The sequence below is a fragment of the Panthera leo genome, chromosome A3, assembly GCF_018350215.1.
Source record: "Panthera leo isolate Ple1 chromosome A3, P.leo_Ple1_pat1.1, whole genome shotgun sequence".
NCBI lineage: Eukaryota > Metazoa > Chordata > Mammalia > Carnivora > Felidae > Panthera > Panthera leo.
In genome coordinates, this window is record NC_056681.1 from 116,737,442 (window position 1) to 116,763,112 (window position 25,671).

At 37.5% G+C, this 25,671-nt stretch overlaps 2 protein-coding genes across 6 annotated transcripts in view; one reads left to right on the top strand and one right to left on the bottom strand.

Moving 5' to 3' along the window:
* The first annotated feature begins 614 nt into the window (after positions 1–614).
* Positions 615–13,111, top strand: TRMT61B (tRNA methyltransferase 61B). The gene is given in 8 exon segments (XM_042933355.1): positions 615–747; positions 750–1,612; positions 3,016–3,118; positions 6,015–6,205; positions 11,148–11,239; positions 11,926–12,152; positions 12,855–12,932; positions 13,019–13,111. Coding segments are annotated over 8 exon segments (1,731 nt in total). The 3' UTR covers positions 13,063–13,111.
* A 202-nt stretch (positions 13,112–13,313) lies between these two features.
* Positions 13,314–25,671, bottom strand: part of SPDYA (speedy/RINGO cell cycle regulator family member A) — a 36,484-nt gene continuing 24,126 nt past the window's right edge. For 4 of the 5 annotated variants that reach the window (XM_042933358.1, XM_042933356.1, XM_042933360.1 and 1 more), the window contains 2 exons: positions 20,122–20,410; positions 13,314–13,406 (listed from right to left, as the gene is read on the bottom strand). In XM_042933358.1, the coding sequence (XP_042789292.1) occupies positions 13,318–13,406; positions 20,122–20,410 (378 nt within the window). In that variant the 3' untranslated portion in view covers positions 13,314–13,317. Of the gene's footprint in view, positions 13,407–17,526; positions 17,592–20,121; positions 20,411–25,671 lie in introns of all 5 variants that reach the window. The other variant, XM_042933357.1, reaches the window with a different exon arrangement.

The following is a 25,671-nucleotide window of genomic DNA, read 5'->3' on the forward strand; positions in this document are numbered from 1 at the left end:
TAGTGAATTAGGTCCCACACTAGTGACTTCATTTTAACTTAATTGTTTCTTTAACCTTATCTCCAAATACAGTCACATTCTGAGGTACTGGGGATTAGGACTGGGCTATATGAATCCTGAAGGGATTAAATTCAGCCTGTAATACCCCTGTACCCTACAACCCTATTTTAGCAATGACCTTTTCCACCCTTAAAGATGATTCTACTTAGTTTTAGGGGTGGTAACATTAATTGTTATATTTTAATTATCAAAAACAATTCTGCTAAATAAGCACACAGTGACTACTATCACTTTAATCGGCCCTTCGGGACTCCCTGGGCCTGGGGCAGGCATGCAGAGGGTCAGAGCCCGGTCCAAGGGACTTGCTAGGGTTGGGGGTGAGGGGGTGGGACTTCGCGGTCAGGGAAAGAACGCGGGTCAGCGGATGGCCGGTCCAAACGCCGCCAGCCAAACGCATCTCTGGGCTTTTTCCTCCGACATCTTGGGGGTGACCAGGTGGCGTTAGTGTTCCTGAAGGCTACTGAGCCTACGCTGGTGCAAGACTTCAGTTTACACAGCGCTTTGACAGCTTTTGTCTCTCTTAAGCCTCCTGTCCCCGGGGTGAGGCTGGCGGAATGGGTCAGCGGTCAACTGTTTACTCGGCCCACATTCCGAGTTGGAAAATGGGCCCCCGCGCGGGAGTGCGACTCGCTCCAGAGACAGTTAACTCAGCGACACCCGGGGGCCCCAACACCCCCAGTTCGGCCTCCTCGGCCCCTCTGCACTCACGCGCAGTCGCAGAGCTCTTCCTGCGAAGAAGCTGCGGATACTCAGCGGCGGCTGCGTCAGCGCGTGTGGCCGCGAGAGGGCCTCGAACGGCCTCACGTCACTGTGTGCGACGGCGCCTGCGCCGGAGACCATGCTGCCAGCCGCGCGGCGAGGTCAGGGCCTCGTACGGCTGCGGCTCCTTCGGAGGTGGTCTGGGCTCACGACCTTCTCCTTCCTGCGCGGCCTTGGGCCAGAGCCTTTGGAGACAGCGCGGTCACTGTGTTGCGAATCCTCCCCTAGAGACGCACGGGATGGAGAGGGACGGCGCGAAGCGGCACGGAGGAAAGCCCCCGGCACAGAGTCGCCCCCGTCTCTCCCTCCGCGCGTCCGAGGCACTGGGACCAGACGTCTTTCGTCGCTGGAAAGCCTCAGACTGCCGACGCCACGAGAGGAGTCACCCCCTCAAGAGCGCGAGGACTTGAGCAGAGACCAGGGCCAGCCCGGTCCCGCCCACTGGGGAGCCGGGGGTCCCTTGCCGCCCTCCCTGGCCCAGTCCGGGACCGAGGCAGAAGAGCTTCATGGCTCCTCTTCCCGGTCGACTTCCAGAGAGGGGCCCTTTCGCGCCGGGGAGCTGATCTTAGCCGAGACGGGGAAGAGAGAAACACAATTTAAAAAATTATTTAGGTTGAGTAACGCCGGACACTTAAATAGTAGCTGGGGGACAGTCCCGTTCAGCGAGATCGTGGGGAAGTTTCCCGGCCAGATACTGAGGAGTTCCTCTGGGAAGCACTTCATGCTGAGGAGGCCGGCGTTGGAAGACTATGTGTTACTGATGAAAAGAGGGCCTGCCATAACATATCCGAAGGTAATGCGGTGGGAATTAAGTGTGTACTGGTTCCAGAAAGAACAAAACGGATGCGGAACTGCAGTCCTGATTCATGTACTTAAAGCACATCTCAGGGGCGCCTGGGTGGCTCAGTCGGTTTAAGCCTCCGACTTTGGCTCAGGTCGCGATCTTAGGGGTAGTGGGTTTGCGCCCCGCGTGGGGCTCTGTGCTCATAGCTCAGAGCCTGGAGCCAGCTTTGGATTCTGTGTCTCCCTCTCTTTGCCCCTTCCTTGCTCATGCTCTCTCTCTCTCAAAAATAAACATTAAAAAAAAAAAAAAAAAAAAAAAAAAAAAAAAAAAGCACATCTCAGAACATTTAAATTGTTCTCAGACTTAAAAAAATAATAAAATAAAACAATGCATATGAATTTTGCATATCTTATGATTGCTAATTTTAGGAGGAAACAGTCACCTTTAATTTTAATTTCGGAGTGTCAGTTCTCTCATCTGCAAAGTGAAAAGAATATTGACTTACTATACAGAGTAATGTGGACTAACGAGGCACTAATAAGTACTTACATTTGTTTCCCATAACCATTAAGTTTGCAAATTCAGGACTCGAGAATGTTCAACTCTTTTAGTACCATATGGAGATATTTTAATCATCATTTAATAAGCCATGTTACTAGGGGTAATGCTTTTTCTCTTTAGAGAAAAAAATTTTGTATTAAAACATTTGACACTGAACACTAAACATAAAAGATATTCTTTATAAATAAATGAACTTCCTAGGGTTCCTTGTTACAGTTTTATCATAATCGTCCATTGCTGGTGGTTTATTTCAGTTTTTAATCATGGTCATACCGGTTCTACTTCATGATTGTTTCCTTAAATTCTCTACGCCTTTTAAGTGAGGGCCTTCTGCTGATTTCTCTGTTCTTTGAACTCCTATTGTTACTTAATGTCTGTAATTTTGGTATTATGCTAAAGTGCTGCTTTATTTTTTATTTTATTTTATTTTTTTTAATTTTTTTTTCAACGTTTTTTATTTATTTTTGGGACAGAGAGAGACAGAGCATGAACGGGGGAGGGGCAGAGAGAGAGGGAGACACAGAATCGGAAACAGGCTCCAGGCTCCGAGCCATCAGCCCAGAGCCTGACTCGGGGCTGGAACTCACGGACCGCGAGATCGTGACCTGGCTGAAGTCGGACGCTTAACCGACTGCGCCACCCAGGCGCCCCAAGTGCTGCTTTATTTACTAACCAATTCTTGAATCTCTTATTTCATCAAGTAAAATATAAGCTCTTGGTAGACTGGACTAGAGTTTAATCCTTTTTTTTCACACCTTTCTTCTCTGAGTCCAACACAGTGTTTGGTAAGAGTGTGTACTTAGTACATATTTATTGGTCACTGAGTCACCTGTACTGTGTTTCAATCATAGGATATGAATATGATACTGTCGATGATGGACATCCACCCAGGTGATACTGTTTTGGAAGCTGGCTCAGGCTCTGGTGGAATGAGCTTATTTTTATCCAAAGCAGGTAAGAGATTGGGATAAATGAGCAGGGTTTAGATGGGCAAAGAAAATGTTCGATCTTTCCTAATAACAGAAAGTAAAATGAAGATGTTTTAGAAAATATTCACATAACTTTGTGATCAAGAGCATTCTCCTTGAAACTAAATGCAGGCAACTATTTTTCTTTCCATATTGTACGTTCATTCTAGTCATTCTCTTTGTAACCCTCTCTCCATTTTCTGTTTTCTCTTGCTCCCTCCATGTATTTTAGGGCTTCTTCCTTTTTTTTTTTTTTTTAAACTTTTTATTGGGATGTAACATAGCCATAGTGCACTGATCATAAGTGTGTAGACTTCAAAGAATTTTTAATGTAGTAACCATATCAAGTACTCATCACCCAGATCGAGACAAGGAATGTTGCTGCATCACAGAAACCTCCTCATGTCTCCTCTTGCTCATAATCCTCCTGCATTCTTTTTTAAATAATAAACTTTGTTACAGCTGTTGAAGGTGTATATGGGTAGATTTTATAAAGAGTACAGATAGAAATACACTGAATTAAACCTTTTGTTCTTTGACCTAATGCCATCACATACAAACATAATCCAGTTTATACAAGGTCAGGAAATTCATTCTGGCCTCCTCAAATCTTTTGTTTGATTCTTTTCTGTACATAGTTAAAGGCAGTAATTTCTTCACAGTGACTGATTCCTAAAGGCATTTGATAGAGTGAATTTATAAAAAATTTATGAGAGGAGTGCCCATATTTCTAACATCTGTAGTATCAGAGGAGTGTCATGGCATGAATAATCCCAAACTATGAGTGATCAAATTATTGCTATTTACTTTTGGGATGGATTTTTTTCTCCATAATTTTCTTTTCTAATTGTTTAGCTTATGCTATTGTTATCACTCATTTTTATCTTTTGAGAACATGATGCATTGCAGCTGGAGTTACATTTCAAAAGACATCCTTGAATTTAAACTTCTCATTAGAGAGGCCTCCCGGGTGGCTCAGTCTGTTGAACATACAGCTTCAGCTCAGGTCATGATCTCACAGTTTGTGGGTTCAAGCCCCACATCAGGCTCTGTGCTGACAGCTCAGAGCCTGGAGCCTGCTTAGGATTCTGTGTCTGCCTCTCTCTCTCTCTGCCCCTCCCCCACCCGCTCGCGCGTGTACATGCGCTCTCTCTCTCTCTCTCTCTGTCTCTCACATTCTCTCAAAAATAAATAAACATTAAAAAAATTTTCTTTTTTAAATTTAAAGTTTTCATGGCGCCTGGGTGGCTCAGTTGGTTAAGCGTCCAACTTCAGCTCAGGTCATGATCTCACAGCTTGTGAGTTTGAGCCCCACATTGGACTCTGTGCTGACGCTCAGAGCCTGGAGCCTGCCTCGGATTCTGTGTCTCCCTCTCTCGCTGCACCTCCTCCGCTCATGCTCTGTCTCTCTCTCAAAAATAAGTAAACATTACAAATAAATAAATAAATAAATTTAAACTTTCCATTAGTAAACTACAGACTGATGTGGGACAGCTTCCAAATGATATTCAAATCACCTCAAACAGAGGTGGGTGGAAAATTTTTGCTGTAAATTAAAATACATATTAGTCTTTTGCAGAAACTCCACTATTACCATGGTAAACAGTTTAAAAGTTTTTCAGACACACACAAAAATACAAATCTCTTTTAAATGTATGAATGGCTGGGGTACCTGGGTGGCTCAGTGGGTTAAGCATCCAACTCTTAGTTTTGGTTCAGGGCTTGATCTCAAAGTTTGTGAGTTTGAGCCCTGTGTTGGGCTCTGTGCTGACAGCGTGATGCCTGCTTGGGATTCTGTCTTGCTCTCTCTTTGCCCCTCCCCTGCTTGCTCTTTAACTCTCGCTCTCTAAAAAATAAACATTAAAAAAAAGAAAAAAGCTTGTACTAAAAAATAAAAGGCCTAACTTCATCCATAACTAAAGAAATGTAAATTATAACTTCAGTGATAAGTTATTCAGTTTTTACTTACTTATATTTTCTTGTTTTCCTTTTTTAAAATTTTGTTAATGTTTATTTTTGAGAGAAAGAGACAGAGCATGAGCAGGGAAGGGGCAGAGAGAGAGGGAGACCAGAATCCAAAGCAGCCTCCAGGCTCTGACCTGTCAGAACAGAGCCCCGTGCAGGACTTGACCTTACAGACTGCGAGATCATGACTTGAGCCAAAGTCAGACACTTAATGCACTGAGCCATCCAGACACCCCTATATTCAGTTTTTAGATTGACACAGATAAAAAGTTTGAAAACTCTTTCTTGAAGAAAGTATGGAGAAATAAGCACTCTACTACATTGTTGGTAGAGTGTAAATTGGTATCATTTTTCTGGAGGATAATTTTGTAATGATTTTCAAAATAAAAAATTCACATACCTCTTGAGCTAGCAATTTCATTTTTAGGACTGTCATTTCATGAATACAAAGATTTAGGGAAAATAATTTTCATTGCAGTATTGTTTGTTATAGCGTAAGACTAGACAAGCTAAATGTTCATCAGTAGGTGATTGGTTAAATAAACTATGGAATAGCCATACGATGGAACATAATAGCTCTTAAAAAGAATGTAGTAGATCATTAATCACTGAAATATCACTGGTAAGTAAGAAGGTAAGCATGGGACAGTATATATAATACACGTATGTTTTAATGTGTGTTAAAAACAGCGAGAGACACTTTACATGGTAAAGTAGGTAACCAAAGTAACATGGTTGCCTCTGAAGAAGATTGATTAAGGCTCTGCGATGCGATAGTTTTGTATTATTTATATTACACCATGCACTATTTGTATTATTTTTTCACATCCATGTACTACCTTTGCAAAATAAGTTTTTATAATCTTTTATGAACTAATAAATACAATGAAATATCATAAGTTGTTTTTTTAATTAAGTGGGATCACAAGGACAAGTCCTCAGTTTTGAAATACGAAAAGACCACCTTGAATTGGCTAAGAAGAATTATAAAAACTGGTGTGATTCATGGAAAATAAGTCATGTAGAAGAGTGGCCAGACAATGTGAATTTTATTCATAAGGATATTTCAGGAGCAACTGAAGATATAAAATCTTTAACATTTGATGCGGTAAGTTTTCTAAAGTGGGTGCTATGATATTATCTAATACTGACTACAAAGAAAACAGGCATCATACTTTATACGGAAGGCTCTTCCTTCATTATTTGCACCATTTCTATCTGTAGGAGGAATATTTTCCTTTAATATCATGATAGGATTTAGAGTAGAAAGACATACTGAATCAGATGTCAAAGTTGTTAATAAATGTGGAGTAATAACCAAACCAAATACGAAGAGGAGTGACTGAATATCATGAACTTCAGCATTTCCAGGATAAAGGAATAATAATTTGGAAGCAGCATTGGAAGCATATTGATCCTAGTGCCTGACTTCACGTTGTGAGATTTGGGGGAATAAATAGCCTCCATTTGTGAGAGAATAGCCAAGAAGAATCTTTGGACGGTTAATGTCAGGATGTAGATGAGCGCTCATTAAAGATGTTGAGGACAGAGGCATTTGTTATGAACACAGCTCCAGAAAGTGGAGCGGATGGATTTGTAAGGAGAGCACTGGGAGGTTCAGTTAGGGGAGAAGGATAGTTGATGACAGGATGATATTTTAGGCTGTGACCAGTGATGGTGGAGATGTGGGACGTGGAGGTATTAGGTGGCCTCAGAGTTTCAGAATTCTTTATTTATTAAAAAAAATTTTTTTTAATGTTTATTTTTGTGAGAGAGAAAGCACTGGGGAGAGCAGAGAGAGAGAGGGACACAGAATCCAAAGCAGGCTCCAGGCTCTGAACTGTCAGCAAAGAGCCCAACATGGGGCTCAAACTCATGAACTATGAGATCATGACCTGAGCCAAAGTCAGATGCTCAACTAGCTGAGCCACCCAGGTGCCCCTCAGAATTCGAATAAGTTACCTTATCCTTAATGATTCCATTATCATTTCATAGCTTGACACTACAGACTGAGGTCTAGGTAAGGAGTCTTCTTTGCTTTTCTTAATTGGCTTTTGGAAAGTTGGATTACTTTAGGACATTTATGAGGGAAACTGGTTGAAAAATGAGATTTTTATCAAGACTGGTTCCTATCTCTAACGTTCTTAAAGTCTATAGTTTTGGTGACACAGATCCTGGACACAAGGACCACAATTCTGTTTTTTTTTTCTTCCCCTTAATGTTTTTGAGAGAGACAGAGTGCAAATGGGGGAGGGGCAGAGAGAGAAGGAGACACAGAATCTGCAGCAGGCTCTAGGCCCTGAGCTATCAGCACAGAGCCCAATGCGGGGCTTGAACTCTGAACTATGAGATCATGACCTGAGCTGTAGTCAAGACACTTAATCGACTGAGCCACCCAGGTGCCCCATACAGTTTTTTTTCTTTATCCTTGTTTGTTTTGCATATTACAGCTCAGTAAGGGCCCCCCTCCCCCAATTTTTTTTTTCTCTACCTAGGCTATCCATAAGAATGTCATAGATACCTGGGAGGTTAATTGGTCATCAGAAGTTTGTTTGATGATCATGACACACAAGGATTCTAATGATATCATTGAAGCTTTTTGGAAACCTGCTGAACCATCCTTGATCTAAAAGAAAGAATATTCCTTACTAGATTTATTCAGCGGACTCTTGAGCATAGTGCCAGATGTTTATCAGTATGAGAAATATAGGAGGAGTCATACTCCTGCCATCCGAAATGATGCTAAACTGAACAAAAAAGATGGAAAACCACAAAGAGAACAAAAGGAGAAAAAATGGCTAATAAAATATTTTTGACAAATTTTAAAAAGCCTAACCACCAGAAGGGGAATGCACACAATGGGATACTAAAAATAGTATTATTTAACATAGTGAAATAGTGTATTATATTTACATCAGTAAATCTCAAAGACATGATGTTTAGTGAAAAAAGCATTATAAAAAATGTGTGTATATGTAAAATTTAAAACTACGTAAAACGGTACCATGTATCGTTTGTAGCAATACACATATGTTGTAAAAGTATAAAATTACTTGGGAACATTACCAACTTCAGGACAATGATTATCTCTGAGGAGAGAAAGGGAACGGGGAAGAGGGAAATAAGTTTCGGAGTCCACTCAGCCTGGTTCACTCGGGCTCCCATAATAGCCAAGATGACCTTGGGTAAGTTACTTCAATCTTTCTGTACCTCAGTCCCTTCACATATTAACAGGAATGATAACAATATTTCCTATTTCATAGAGTTGTTGAGGATTAAATAAGATACTTCATATAAAGTGCATAGAACAGTGCCTCATGTATAGTAAGCATTAAAGAAATATTAGCTATGATTTTCATCTTATTATTTCTCTCCTTTTCCTCACCTGTTTAAATTCTACTTTTCCTTCAAAGTTTAGATCAAAGGTCACCTTCTTCACTGGAATATATATACCTTACTCATCTAACTGGGGGATTATCATCATTCTCTGAATTATTGAACCACTGTTTCTTGATACAATAAGCATTTATTAAAGACCTGTTTTGTACTGCAATGTACTATGCTAAGACAGAAATGAAGTATACATTTAAAGGAGCTTTCATTCTAGAAGATAGACATACAATTACTGTAAAGACTCACAAGTGTGGAATACCACGACTGTAGAAATTAGGTGTCATGAGATGAAACTGCAAATGTCATCAGGGGCTAGATAATGAAGAACACTTACGTATGTATCAAGCTAGGGCATATGGACATTATCTTACAGGTCACGGGAACAACTGATGAGTTCTTTTCTTTTTTTAAATTTATTTATTTTGGAGAGGGTGGGGGGAGCGCCAGAAAGAGAGGGAAAAGGAGAGAAAATCTCAAGCAGGCTCTGAGGTGTCAGCACAGAGCCTGATGCGGGTCTCAAACTCACGAGCCACGAGATCATAACCTGAACCGAAATCAAATCAGACACTTAATCAACTGAGCCACCCAGGCGCCCCACTACCGATGAGTTCCTAATAGGGAAGCAGAATGTCCAAATTCCCATTTTAGAGTAATTCTTTTTTTTTTTTTTTTTTTTCCAGTGTAGTTAACATACAGTGATCTGTTTCAGGTGTACAATATAGTGGTTCAGCAATTCCATGTATTACTACTCATCAAGATAAGTGTACTCTTCTATTTTAGAGTAATTGTGGTGCAATGACGGAAGCTGTGAGTCTATGTAGAAAGCTATTGTAATGTTTCAACAAGATACAATGAGGTCCTGATCTAAGGCATTAGCAGTAGGATGACTTTGAACAATACTTCAGAGGTATATTTGTGGGGCTGGATAATTTTAATCCAAACAGAAGTGTCAAAACTGCACAGATCCTCAAAAGAGAGTTCAAGGTAAAGAAAATGATGACTCCCAACAAGTTTCTGGTTTGAGTGACTAGATGGAAATGTTCACTGAGAAGAGAGTATTCAACAGGATTGGCAGTTTTCTTGGTTGTCTGATTTTTGGTCCCGTCAATAACATAGACAAACTACACCCAGAGAAACCCATTAATGTTCATCGTCTTGACCCTTTGATTCAGTCACTGGGATCTTTCCTTGGAATCTAATAGGCATTTTAAACTCATGTCCAAACCTGAATTCTTGATTATTTCTGCCAAGCCTGCTCCTCCCATAGTCTTCATCATTTTCCTCATTGGAAAAGGACATCTCTATTCTTTCTGTGGCTTAGGCTGAAAACACTGGATTCATCCTGATTCCTCTTTGTCTCACATCCCACAACCAATCCTAATTGCAACTGGCTCTACCTTTTCAAAATGTATACCGCTCATGGCATACAATGCTGTTTGCTTGTTGCAAGTCCTCATCCTTCCTTGCCCTCTCTCAATCTTCTCTATGTATGGATTTAATAAGTCCGAATGTACTTCATGCCACTGAATTGTGAGTGAATTCATCTCTTACCATTTCCCCCTTTTGTCTCCACTGCAGTGACAGTGGCCTTCTCAGATTCACCAAGTATCCTACAGCCTCAGAACATTTGTATTTGCTGTTCTTTACATCTGGAGCATACTTCCCCCCCTAAATTTCCACAGGGTAAGCTTAATGATTTTCTTCAGGTCTCTTTACTGACCAACCTATATATAAAATGGCATTTCCTTTCCTTGTTACTCTGTATCCTTCTTACTTTGCTTTATAATTCTATAGTTCTTCTTGTCACTTATCCTCCTCTGATTTACATATCTATTGGATTTTTGTTTAATGTCTATCCCTTTATTAGGATATATGTTCTCTTGAAACAGAGTTTCTTATTACTACTTAGCAAAATGCTTGGCACATGGAAGGTGCTCAGTAAACATTTGGTGAATGAATAATGATTGATGAACCATTAATGCCATTTAAAAAGGACAAATAATGGAATAATTTCTAATTTAATAAATATGTTGTTGTACCAACTACCCTTAGCATTCAGTTATCCATCAATGAAAGCCACTTTATTTTGTCTTTTGACCCTATTTTATTTTAAGTGATTTTTAAAAATTTCGTTTATTCATTGAATTCATTTAACAGCTTTTGTGAGTTATAGCCTTATAGTCTGCAGTTGAATATAGAATAAATAAACAAGGGACATGATTCTTACATTTTAGAATCTCTGAAATTAATATTCATAACTTTCCTGTTGAGCATAGAAATACATATTTGAGATCATGTGAATTCCTATTGCCAAAAGCTGAATTAAAGTATTGAGTGAAACTTTATAAAGTATGTATTTGTATACATATGTGTATATGAAATACAGCTAAAGAAAGATTGCTGTATTATCAGTATTGCCAAGCGTAAGACATGCCATTATGATTTTCATATAGTCAAGTACTATGACAAATTGTGTAACAGTAAATACGCTTTTTGGGGGGGAGCAGCAAAATGATAGTTAATAGTATTATATTTAAAAAAATGAAAACTGTAACTGGGTAATCGCTTTCTAAAGTGTATCATTATACCACAGTAAGGAAAGAAAACTTGTGCTTTGTTTAAAAAAAACTCAGTCTGATTTGCTTTCCTCTCAACAGGTTGCTTTGGATATGTTGAATCCTCAAGTTGCTTTGCCTGTTTTATACCCAAATCTTAAACAGGGTGGTATATGTGCTGTATATCTAGCGAAGTGAGTAATGTGGCTATTTTTCTTTGTAATGTGATTAAAAAAAATTTTTTTTCATGTTTATTTTTGAGAGAGAGACAGAGAGAGAGAGACAGAGCCTGAGTAGGGGAGGGCAGAGAGAGGGAAACACAGAATCTGAAGCAGGCTGCAGACTCCATGCTGTCAGCACAGAGCCCAACACGGGGGTCAGACTTGAGAACCACAAGATCATGACCTGAGCTGAAGTCGGACACTTAACCGACTGAGCCACCCAGGTGCCCCTGTAATGTGATTTTAAATACACTTTTATTTTGTCTTAAGTATTTGGTTAAAATGTTCATTTTGTAACTGAGTTAGAATTAGGTATATAGGTCATCTCATAAAACTTACGAAATGACGTATGTCCCAATTAATTTATATTGCTGTTTAAATCATCCTTTACCTAAATGGTAATATAAGATGTGTATTTCTTCTGACAATTTAGAAGAAAAGTTTTAAAAGTGTATTGTGAACAATAATGTTAAATTATGGTCTCTGTATTTTTTTACTTTCTATGAAATTGCTTATTGTGTGCTCTAATTTGCATATTTGTTTTTCCCCCTTCATTTAACTATAGCCTTTGAATTTGGGTCAAGAGATATAGTGAACTTAAGTATAAAGTTACTATTTTTGTAGAAATTTAAAGTACATTTTTTCCACTTTTCTAAAAGCATCACACAGGTTATTGAACTTTTAGATGGAATTCGCATCTGTGAACTTGCTCTCACATGTGAAAAGATAAGTGAAGTTATTGTCAGAGATTGGTTGGTTTGCCTTGCAAAACAGAAAAATGGAACTTTACCTCAAAAAGTAGAACCTAAAATCAATATAGATTTACAATTACATTCTCAAAAGAAAGTTAGCATTGAAGATGAGATGTTTCAAGAGGATGACCATGGTAAGCTTCAATTTTATTTCATATGTGTTTGCAATAATAAATCGAGAATAGGCTCCTGAGTGTATTGACCAATAATCAGAGCTGTTTCTCAGGGATTTGGGTTTTTTTTTCCCCTAGAGAAGATGAAATGTACTATTTCTTTGTTAAATTAAAATCTCTTAAGGGACAGAGTAATGTTTTTTTGCCTTTTATGTAAAACTCTGATACCTTTGAAGAATTGAACTTCTTATAATATTTGTATTTTACTTGTATCAAGGAGGTTGGCTTATGAAATACTTTAAATATACTAAAGGATGTTTTGAATTTAGATCAGTGATTATTACTGAAGGCAAAGAATAGGACCTAATATGCAAATGGCTAATATTCCAAAAAGCAACTTCTGGACACTGCTAGAATTTGTCAAAGAACTAAATTTAGGTCCTTGTTGTATGTACACATTATTTAGTTCTTGAACAAGTTTTCAAATATCCATTGATTTATGATATATAAGCTTACCCATTTGGTTATAAAACCATATACAAGTTTATCATTTAATCCTTTTCAAATTGTCTTGTAAGATAACTGGCAGAGTAGTTCCAAAACAAATGCTGAAAAAAATGTCTGAGAGAAAAAACTTAAACAGTAATTTGTATTTTAACAGTTTTGTGAGCAAATTATAACATATTTTATGTAGCTTATAATATATATTTTGTTCTACAACAGAAGAATCACATTCGGATTTTCCATATGGATCATTTCCCTATATTGCTAGACCTATACACTGGCAAACTGGTCATACAGGTGAGTGATGTTTTCAGGTCATATTAAATGGTGTTTTCTTCTAATTATTGTAATGACCTTACTTTTTTTCTCTCTCCTTAAATTAGCATTTCTTGTCAAGCTGAGGAAGTTTAAACCACAACTTAACTGAGTACCTCAGAGGATAGCAACTGATGTGAAGAAGGAAAGGTATCAAAATAGAACTTTATATTGCAAAACACTACTTTCATAGATTGAAATTTTTTGTATATGATTTGTATAACTTTTACATATAATTTCAAAAAATAACAAAAGCTGAAGGAAGATGTGTAACATTTCAAAACAATTTAAATGTCCCATTTTGACACTTGTCTTGTAGTTTGACATTTTGTAGTTAATGATTCCAAGTTGGTTTAGTTGAGCCATTTCATTCTTCACTTCCTGTAAACCACTCCATAGATTTGTCTTTCTTCATAAAATTAGTTTTCTTTTCTTTGTCTGATTGATGGTCGTTGGCTATCAAAATAAAATACGCATTTTAAGATAAATTTTAATGTATTTGTGTATTTTAAGTACATATTTTAATGGCTTGTGTGTATCTTAAAAAGTAGCGAAATCTGGGTTATAGTAAATAATAGGAAAACTGATAAGAATCATATAACCATCTTAAAAACTGTAATAGAAGATGTAACAATTGACTCCTTTATCAGAATCATTTTAACTTGTTTGAAAGAACATCAGAATTAATTAGGGGTTTATTATTCATAGGCATCAGTTATTTAGCATTTACCAGGTACCCTACATTGTTTTAAACTTTATAATGTTTTTTCATTTAATAGCTGTAGCTTATCTTTAAGGTTATCTATATTCTACAGATAAACAAAAACGTAGAGTGGCTAGGTTATTGTTTAGATATGGGTTTTTATAGTTTTTATGTTTGTTTATTTTTTGAGAGACAGAGCACGAGTTGGGGAGGGGCAGAGAGAGAAGGAGACACAGAATCCGAAGCGGACTCCAGGCTCTGAGCTGTCAGCACAGAGCCTGATGGGGGCTCAAACTCACAAACTGTGAGATCATGACCTGAGCCGAAGTCGGACGCTTAACCAATTGAGCTACCCAGGCGCCCCAATGTTTTATAGTTTTTAAAGGGTAGTACCTGGGAGGATAAATGCTGCTATTCCTGGATTTATCCCTTAGGCTATTTAAAATAATAAATATTCTAAATAACATTTTACATATTTTTCATTTTTTGGAAAATTTTAACATCTCTGCTTTTTTAGACCATAAACTTTAACTAGGCATTAAATAATCACACAAATAGAAAATTGTTATATGCTCCAAAGAAGTACACAGTACTACAATAGAGGTTTTGCTCTGGCCAAGTAATTACCTATGCAAGTGACAAGTGAGCTGAGACCTGAATGGTAAGCATAGGTTAACTATAGCAGGGAAAATGAGAACAAAAAAGGCCAGTGATGCTGGGGTTGAGTGAAAGAGACCCGAAAAATAAGTAGGGGTCAGGTCATGCAGGATCTTCTAGACCTCTTAAGCTTGTCTATCCTAAGAAAAATAGGGTCTCATTGAAGGATTTAGTGAAGTGAGGGTTAACATGCTTAGATCTGTGTTTTGGAAAAAAATCACGCTCATTGTATTTGGGGAACAGACTGAATCATATAAATAGATTAGTCTTCTGATGTCATATTTCTTTATGGTAACTATCTAAACACTCATAGAGTAATAATGGCTTTATAGTTTTCATAACACTTCAGATACATAGAAGCTCTGAAGTATATTTTTTTTTTTGGAAGTTTATTTATTATTGAGAGACAGAGAGAGACACAGTGTGAGCAGGGGAGGGGCAGAGAGAGAGAGGGAGACATAGAATCTGAAGCAAGTCCCAGGCTCTGAGCTGGCAGCACAGAGCCCAACGTGGGGCTCGAACTCACAAACTGCGAGATCATGACCTGAGCCAAAGTCACTTAACTGACTGAACCACCCAGGCACCCCTGAAGTACAATTTTAAGTTCTATCATGGAACATGCCTTTTTCTTCTGTCCTGTGTTTAACCAGTAGTGAAATTCTTCATGTATTGTTTTAAATGCAAGTTCTAATTGTACTACTTGGAGAAGGGGCTGGCTTAAAAGCAAAGAAAAGTTGTGCCTCTACTCCTATTTCACGTAGAATAATTAGTTTCTGTTCAGTACACTGCACTCAATTCAACTATTGACGTTGAATTGAACAAGATGTCTTTAACGGTGTCCATTCTAATAAATATTAAGATGAATTGAAAACCAAACTACATAAGCAAATTAGCATTTATTTATATGGTTAAAGTCCAGCTTAAGCCCTTTCTCCATGTCTCCATTGAACACTAAGCATGTTAACAATCTTGCTTATGGGACAGATGTGTTCTTTTTTATTTTTTTTATCTTTAAAGTAAGCTCTTTACCCATTGTGGGGCTTGAACTCACAACTCCGAGATCAAGAGTCGCATGTTCCACTGACTGACCCAGCCACACGCACCGCCTACAGATGTGTTCTTTTAAAGTTAACCTTTCTTAAATTCATGTCTGGCTGTCATCTCTCATACTGTAAACTCCTACAGATTTGTGACTGATTCCGTTGTCTTCCTAGTACCTTCCAGAGATCCCACCTTTTCCACCCACTAATGGTCAATAAAAATGTGCTGATGGCTGTAAACCTACATTTGATCATGTATTGTTTTTATCTGTTGACTTGGTTGTTCTGGGGGGAAATTTAGGCATACAGCTCTTGGACTGTGGGGGACTTGGGAGTTTGAACTCTACTTCAGAGGCAGTAGGGAACTCCTGAGGGTTCTCTGGTCATGTAAAAGGAGATTTTTCTGTTTTAAGTTAGTCTGTTAGTAGTGTCTATGAGTATTTGAAGGAAGGAAAAAACAATTGAATCAGCAATTTCACAGTACCACTTGGTATACATTATGAGGTGATTGGTTGTAGTATATAACCATGAGGTAAGGAAAAAGGGTAGATTTAAAAAATATTGTGAAGGAATAACTAGATAAGCTATTCATTGGCTATAGAGACAGTGAGAGTATATGCTTTCAAACTTTTATCTGCTATTCAGAAGCCCTTCCCCTTACTTTGCTGGGCAAAACAGGACTTAGTTGGTGTTCAGTTCACTACTTCCTCTAAAAAGCCTTCAACAGCCTCTAAAAAGTCTCTCACCCTAGAGTCTTTTGTACTCTTAAATATAATTAGCATTGCCCTATTACATCATTAATTTACAAACACTGATTATGCCTTTATTAGGTATTAGGATTTTAAACCAGTATGACTAGAACAGTTGTAGTGACTCAACTAAATAAGGATTTGTTTTTTGAGGAAAAATTACTTGATTTTAGATTATATAACAGTTGTACTGTCCCATGCGTGTCTCTGTGATCCAGGAATAAGGTTTGATATATTGCTTTTTTCCTCTGGCTTCACTCTAAAATCTGAGGAATCCTCTGCATATTCATGTTTCAGAGGGATTAACTTAGGTGTCACAAGGCTTAAAAATGCCTAAGGTAAACAGTGTCATTTAGTATTAAAATAGGCCATATTCAGATAGAATTGGGTCCCATCTTACTGGTTTTGTTGTTTTACCTTACAATTGTGACTTTTCTGAGTTTGTTTTTTCATCACTAAAAATCAGCTGCTGAGGCAGTAAGACACTGTCCACTGCTCCTGATAACATTGTGTTACCCTTGAATGCCCCCACACCCCTACTGAGCTCACTCCCAGTTAAGCCTATTGAGGGAAAATGAATGTATATGTTTCCTGGTCAAGTGTATGATTAATAATTTTTCTTTACATCGAAAATTTACATTGAAAATGCCATCCTGAAACAAAAGCTTTTACATTTAACTTTAATATTCTGAATAAAACAGTAATGAGTAAATACTTGTTCTTTCCTGTATAGGATCTGTATATATCCTAAACCAGGGCTTCAGGACTTTCCTCCAGGGACAGAATGAAAGCACAGTTCCATTTACAACTCCCTTAAGTCAAGTGCTCCACTTTCACCCACCATCTGTCAAAGTTGTGCCTTTGCTTCAAAGCAAGCCAGCTGGCAGAGCCCCTTCCTCCCTGGGTGCACTGTGGTTTCTACTCTTTTTTTTTTTTTGTTTAATGTTTATTTATTTTTGAGAGAGACAGACTGCGAGCAGGGGAGAGGCAGAGAGAGGGAGACACAGAATCCGAAGTAGGCTCCGGGCTCTCAGCTATCAGCACAGAGCCTAACATGTGGCATGGACCCACAAACTGCGAGATCATGACCTGAGCTGAAGTTGGACGCCCAACCACCTGAGCCACCCAGGCACCCCAGAGAGTGTTACTACTCTTTGATATCTACAGGGATTAGCTTGAGTAAACCATAACTGCTTGTGTTCTGCTTTCTATAAATATTTGTTCAAATTGTGGTTGGAATTCTCTCCCAATTCACTCCATACAACCTTTCATTAGGGCTGGTTCTTAACGCTTTCACCACTTCCTTAGTCCTTAGTTTGCTAAAAGACTTCTGTGGAAGCTTATTTTCATCACCAAAGGTAAGATTTCATCAAAGGGGGCAGCAGAGCATAATAGTTACAAATTCAGGCTGTAGTCTAGAGTCAGACCTGGGTTCAAATGTTGCTCCACTTTGGGCAAATGATTTAACCTCTCTAAGTCTCAGTTTCCTTATCTGCAAAGTAGAGATAATAGTATTTATCATAGGGTTGGCTGTGAACATTGCAATTATCAATGTACAATGTTTAACATATTGCCTGGAACATTTTAAACATCTAGTAAATCTTACCTATTATAAGAACCAAAAAGTGTAGGTAAAAGTTGCTGGTATAGAAGGGAAAGATGTTAAAAGGCAATTTTTTTTTATACTTTAGCCTATGGTAGATCCAACTTACCTTAAGATACAAGTGAACAAATGAAAATTATGCTTGGAGGTGTTGCAAGGGAAGAGACTATACTGTCAAATTTGTTTAGTGATTTACTATGGCCATGGAATGAAACAATGATTGAGGTGTGATCCCTACCCTGAAGAGTGTTAAGAGTTTAGTTTCTCTTTTACTAAAACTTCAGTAGCCACTATTAATCTCATAAGGATATAGCAAAAATAAATACGTGATATTCTGAAATAATGGAGGTTCATTATAGAATTTAGGCAGAACTATAAGAAATCTGTCAGTCCTATTTTGGATGAAAATCTAGAAAAAAGGCTTTATAAGAAGTAAAAAGGATCACTGCTGGTAGAATATTATTCTGGCTCGGTTTCAAATGTCAGAAATACTCTACCTTTATAAACATAATTTGAATGAAAATTATGGTGTGGTCGACTAAAAGTATTTCCAGTTCATATGATTATTTTCTAACTAATATATCATTGTGCAAAACCATTTAAATACCAACAAAAATGAAATGTGCAAATAAATTATGATACTTATACCATGTCATGATTAAAAATCAGGTTTTCAAAGACTAATGACATGGGGAAATGCTTTATGGTAAGTGAAAAAAAGCAGGCCTAGATATAGTATGTTTCTAATTTTTTTTAAATAGTAGGAAAGTGTATAATATTACACTACAGTAATCAAAACTATGATTTTCACATAAAACTGACAAATAGAGAAATGGAGTGGCATAGAGAGCCCAGAAATAAACCCACACATATATGGTCAATTAATTTATGACAAGACGTGCCAAGAAGTGGAAACAGTCTCTCCAATAAATGGTGGAGAAACTGGACAGTCACATGCAAAAGAAATGAAGACCACTATCTTATGCCATGCACAAAAATCAACTCAAAATAGGTTAAAGACTTGAATGTAAGACCTGAAACCATAAAACTAGACCAAAATGGAAGGATACTCATCTTGCCAATGGTTTTTGGATTTGACACCAAAAGCAAAGGTAACAAAGCAAAAATAAACAGTGGGATTACATCAAATTAAAAAGTTTCTGTGCAGCAAAGAAAGCCAAGAAAATGAAAAGGCAACCTTATGGAATGGGAGAAAATATCTGCAAAATATCTGCAAACCATTCTGTTCTGATAAAGGGTTCATATCCAAAAAAATATAAAGAACTCTTACAACTCAAAAGAAAAGTATCCAAATAAAATGGCCAGAGGAAATGAATAGACATTTTTCCAAAGAAGTCATACAAATAGCCAACAGGTACGTAAGAAGGTGTTCAGCATCACCAATTGTCAGGGAAATGCAAATCAAAACCACAATGAGATTTGTGATTATTAATAAAGCATTTATGCTGTATGTAAAAAAAAATCACAATGATACACACACTCACATGCCCATACATGCAATGGAATATCATTCAGCCATAAAAAGTAAGGAAATCCTACCATCTGTGACAACTGGATGACTTTGAGGGCATTATGCTAAGTGAAATACTTCAGAAAAAGAAAATAACATGTGATCTCACATGTGGAATCTAAAAACAAAACTAAACCAAAAAATGAACTAGATACAGAGAACAGATTGGTGTTTGCCAGAAGCAGGGATGCAGGGTGGGCAAAATTGGTGAAGGTGGTCAAAAGATACAAACTTCCAGTTATAAATAAATCCTGGAATGCAATGAACAACAGGGTGACTATAGTTCACAATATGTGTTGTGTATTTGAAAGTTGCTAAGAGAGTATATCTTAAAAGTTCCCATCACACACACACACACACAAAACTGTATGTGGTGATGAATGTTAACCTATTGTGGTAATCATTTTGCAATATATCAAATCATTATATTGTACACCTAAAGTTAATACAATATTTTGTGTCAATTATATCTCAATTTTAAAAAGTATATAAAAGAAAACCAGTAGTTAATCACTGATAAAGCTGGTGAGATTTCAAGTAAATTTATTTTCTTCTTGAAACTTCTTTTGAACAAAACATTTCATAGAAAATGCTTCAGGCTCTTCAAATACTTAATACTTTAAAATACTTGAGACCCATGGTGTGTTAGGTTTCAGTGTAACATAAGTCACATTAAAAATCTTTTAGCTTAGGTACACTACCACAAAAACAGATACTGACACAAGACAAATAGTAACTGAAAAGGAGAAAACTTTCAATACTAATTCACTCATAATGTGATATATAAATTACTATGTACCCCTGCCTGTAAGAACTGACTACAGGTCAATAAATGAGGTTTGTTAATAACTTGCATAAATCTAATTCTGACATATTACTAAATCATACCTTGAGAATAGCTATAAGCTTGAGAAGGATTGACTACTATGTCCATTGACTTGTGTGATTCCTGAGAATGTTTCTCCATCACCTCTACTGTATCACTGGATGAAGATGATGAAGACAATCCCAGTGTAACATATCTTCCTTTTTTACCACAGAGTGAACAATCTACTGGGGTGGCACTAGGTCCTCGGGGCAGTTGAACTTCATCTCTGTTGTAGTTTCTAACAGCTCCACTGTGATGCACAGAGCGTTCCCGCTGCCATATATAATGGGTTGGGGCAATAGCCATAACCTACGGTGGAAAGCTTCCTTTTAGAATTTTAATAAGATTTGAAAATTTGGTAAAATTAAATACAAAAATTAAAACTCACAGCTAGCTCTATAACTAGATCTAAAAATCTAAGTTACTGATGTTAAGGAAAAAAAAAAAAAAAAAAGGCATCTCCAGATAAGACAGCACTACCTATAAAGTGATTCACTGCTTAGATCCTAAAGACAATAACTGACAAAGTACTTATTTCAAATATGAAATAAGACTGAAGCAACCTTCTAGGTTTTTCAATTCTGAGTATTCTAAGTTTGGGATAGATAATACAGTTAGTCCAAAATGACACATAATTTTTAACTGGAATATACTGGGTCAAAAATAACATTGTTGAGGTTTCTAACTATACGTTAGGCTAATCTTAACATGTTTGCAATTGTGGCAAGGGAAATGGTAAATAACACAGGTAATTTACATAACCTCTCTGTTCCTCAGTTTCCTTATCCATAATATGGAGAGAATAATATTGTCTACGTTAGAGGATTGTTGCAAGGATTAGATGAACAATTAATTATAAAACGCTTATGATTCTTCACTACATGTTGGGCACTGTTCTCTAAGGTTAAATAAAATCCTGCCTTTGGAGTCTGGATAGACCTATTTCCTTATCCTGACTCTGCCAATTGCTAGCTGTAGGATACTGAGCAAGTTACTTAAACTTTCTGAGGCTCAGTTTCTATATATTTAACATGAGGATACTATCTGCCTCACAGGACTTTTCGGCGGGTTAGATATGTGTAAAATCCTTATCACATAGTAAGGAGCTGGCAAATGATAGTCATATATAGGTACTTTCCCAACATATGAAGGGAATTGTGGGGACTCTTGAAAATTTTGCTTGGAAAGAAAGAAAGGCTTCTGCTGTTAAAAATGAAAACCTTAGGTTTTGTTTTAGTGGGTCAGTTGGTTAAGTGTCCAACTCTTGACCTTGGCTTGGGTCATGATCTTGTAGTTTGTGAGACTGAGCTCCACGTCAGGCTCTGCACTGATAATTTTGCACTTGGAATTTTTTCCCTCTCTCTCTGCCTCTGCCCCACTTTCTCTCTCTCTCTCTCTCAAAATAAATAAACTTAGAAATGAAAAGAAAACCTTAAAACCCCCTGATTAAAACCAGTCTGCTTAAACAGAGTACCGGTGGCCTCCTCCAAAATAATTGCTAAAGAATGCTAGCTAGGCTAATTTCTTTAGTGAATTATTTTATAATCTACTTAAATCCTTCAAAGAAGTTTTCAACAAACATGTAACAGTTACATATCTTTTATTTTTAAAAATTTTTACCAAGTTCAAAAAATTTTTAAGTTTATTTTGAAAGAAAGAGAGAGTGAGAGAAGGGGAGGGGCAGAGAGAGAGGGAAAGAGAGAGAATCCCAAGGAGGCTCTGCATCATCAGCACAGAGCCCAATGTGGGGCTCGAACCCATGAACCATGAGATCATGACCTGAGCCAAAGTCAGAAGCTTAAGTGACTGAGCCACCCAGGTTCCCCCCACTCAAGTTTTTATTTAAATTCTAGTTGGCTAACATATAGTGTAATATTGGTATCAGGAGTAGAATTTAGTGATTCATCACTTACATATAACACCCAGTGCTCATCACAAGTGCCCTCCTTAATATCCATCACCCATTTAGCCCATCCCCTACATACTTCCCCTACATCAACCTCAATTTGTTCTCTATACTTAAGATTATGGTTTGCCTTCCTCTCTTTTTTTTTTTTCCCATCCCCTATGTTACATTTGTTTTGTTTCTTATATTCCACATATAAGTGAAATAATATGGTATTTGTCTTTTCCTGACTGACTTATTTCACTTAGCATAATACACTGTAGCTCCATCCATATCATTGCAAATGGTAAGATTTCATTCTTTTTAATAGCTGAGTAATATTCCACTGTGTATCTTTATCCATTCATCACTTGATTGACTGATTTGGGCTCTTTCCATAATTTGTCTATTGTTGATAATGTTGCTATTAACACTGGGGTGCATGTGCCCCTTCAAATCAATATTTTTGTATCCTCTGGGTAAATACCTCGTAGTGCAACTGCTAGATCTTAGGGTAGTTCTATTTCTAGCTTTTTTAAGCACCTCCATACTGTTTTCCAGAGTGGCTGCCCCAATTTGCATTCCTACAAACAGTGTAATAGGGTTCCTTTTTCTCTGCATCCTCGCCAACATCTGTTGTTTCCTGTGTTGTTGATTTTAGCCATTCTGACAGGTGTGAGGTGGCATCTCATTGTGTGTGTGTGTGCGCACATGCACACTTTATTTCCCTTATGAGTGATGTTGAACATATTTTCATGTGTCTATTAGCCATCTGGATGTCTTCTTTGGAAAAATGTCTATTCATGTCTTCTGCCCATTTCTTAACTGGATTATTTGTTTTTGGGGTATTGGGTTTGATAAGTATAGATTTTGGATGCCACCCCTTAATCTGCTATGTCATTTGCAAATATCTTCTCCCATTCCATAGGTTGCCTTTTAGTTTTGATGATTGTTTCCTTTGCTTTGTAGAAGATCTTTATCTTATGAAGTCCAAACAGTTCATTTTTGCTTTTGTTTCCCTAGCCTCCAGAGACATGTCTAGTAAGAAGTGGCTACAACTGATGTCAGAGGTCGCTGCCTGTGTTCTCTTCTAGGATTTTGATAGTTTCCTGTCTCACATCCATTTCGTATTTTTATGTATGGTGAAAGAAAGCGGTCCAGTTTCATTCTTCTGCATGTCACCATCCAGTTTTTCCAACACCATTTGTTGAAGAGACTTTTTTCAATGGATATTCTTTTCTACTTTGTCTAAGATCAGTTGACTATATAGTTGTGGGTCCATTTCTGAGTTTTCTATTCTGTTCCACTGATCTATATCTATTTTTGTGCCAGTACCATATTGTCTTAATGACTAAAGCTTTGTAACATAACTTGAAGTTGGGAATCGTGATGCTTCCAGTTTTGCTTTTCAAGATTGCTTTGGCTATTCATGGTCTTTTGTGGTTCCATACAAATTTTAGGATTGTTTGTTCTAGCTCTGTGAAACATACTCATAGTATTTTTTTTTTTTTTGAGAGAGAGAGAGAGAGAGGGAGAGACAGGGGGAGAGAGATAAAATGAGCCAGGGAGAGGCAGAGAGAGCAGGACACAGGATCTGAAGCAGGCTCTATGCTAACAGCAGAGAGTGTAATGTGGGGCTCAAACTCATGAACTGCAAAATCATGACCCGAGCTTAAGTTGAACACTTAACCAATTGAGCCACCCAGGTGCTCCTGTTGGCAGTATTTTGATAGGAATTGCATTAAATGTGTAGACTGCTTTGGGTAGTATAGACATTTTAACAATATTTGTTCTTCCAATCCATGAGCATGGAATGTTTTTCCATTTCGTTGTGTTATCTTCAATTTCTTTCATCAGTGTTGTATAGTTTTCAAAGTACAGATATTTTACCTCTATGGTTAGGTTTATTCCTAGGTATCTTATGGTTTTTGGTGCAATTGTAAATGGGATTGACTCCTTGATTTCTCTTTCTGCTGCTTCATTATTAGCGTATAGAAATGCAACAGATTTCTGTACATTGATTTTTGTATCCTGCAATTTTGCTGAATTTGTGTATCAGCTCTAACAATTTTTTTTGGTGGAGTCTTTCAGGTTTTCTATATAGAGTATCATGTTGTTTGCAAATAGTGAAAGTTTGACTTCTGCCAATTTGGATGCCTTTTATTTCTTTTTGTTGTCTGATTGCTTAGGCTAAGACTTCTAGTACTATGTTAAATAACAATGGTGAGAGTGGATATCCCATCTTGTTCCTGACCGTATAGGAAAAGCTCTCGTTTTCCCCATTGAGGATATTAGCTGTGGGTCTTTCATATTTGGCCTTTATGATGTTGAGGTATGATCCTTCTATCCCTAATTTGTTGAGGGTTTTCATCAAGAATGGATGCTATACTTTATCAAATGCTTTTCTGCATCTATTGAGAAGATCAAATGGTTTTTCTTTTCTTCTATAAATGTGGTGTATCACATTGACTGCTTTATGAATACTGAACCACCCTTGCAGCCCAAGAATAAATCTCACTTGATCACAGTGAATAATTCTTTTAATATACTGTTGGATTCAACTCGCTAGAATCTTGAGAACTTTTGCATTATGTTCATCAGGGATATTGGCCTGTAATTCTCCTTTTTGGTGGGGTCTTTGATTTTGTCTGGTTTTGGAATCAAAGTAATGCTGGCCTTATAGAATGGAAGTATTCCTTTTCTTTCTTTCTTTCTTTCTTTCTTTCTTTCTCTTTCTTTCTTTCTTTCTTTCTTGTTTGAGAAGAATAGGTATTAACTCTTCTTAAATGTTTGGTAGAATTCCCCTGGGAAGCCATCTGGTCTTGGACTTTTATTAGAAGATTTTTGCTTACTGACTCAATTTCTTTGCTGGTTATAGGTCTGCTCAAATTTCTTCCTGTTGAAGTTTTGGTAGTTTATATATTTCTAGGAATTTATCCATTTCTTCCAAATTGCCCAATTTATTGGCATATAATTTTTCATAATATTCTTTCATAATTGTATTTCTGTGGTGTTGGTGGTGATCTCTCCTCTTTCATTCATGATTTTATCTATTTGGGTCCTTTCTTTTTTCTTTTTGATAAGTCTGGCTAGGAAGTTAGCCAGCTCCTAGTTTCATTGATCTGTTCTGGGTTTTTGTTTCTATATCATTTATTTCTGCTCTAATGTTTATTATTTACCTCCTCCTGCTGGCTTTAGGCTTTATTTGCAGTTCCTTTTCTAGTTCCTTTAGGTGTAGGTTAGGTTGTGTATTTGAGACTTTTCTTGCTTCTTGATGTAGACCTGTATTTCTACATACCTCCCTCTTATCACTGTTTTTGCTGCATCTCAAAGGTTTTGGACTGTCATGTTTTCATTTTCATTACATTAGCTTTTAAAAAGTAGAGGTAAATAGGGCTGCCTGGGTGGCTTAGTCGTTTAAGCATCTGACTTCAGCATTGATCATGACCTCATGGTTCATGGGGTCAAGCCCTACCTCTGAGCGGTCAGCACAGAGCCTGGAGGCTGCTTTGGCTTCTGTGTCTCCCTCTTTTTATGCCCCTACTCTGCTCTGTCTCTCTCTCTCGAAAATAACCATTAAAAAAGTTTTTTAAAGTAGAAGTAAAGATGTTGATTCTAACTATAAATGTTTCCATAACAATGTAAAATTAGGTTCAGAGCTACCTAAAGTGAGGAAGCAGAATAT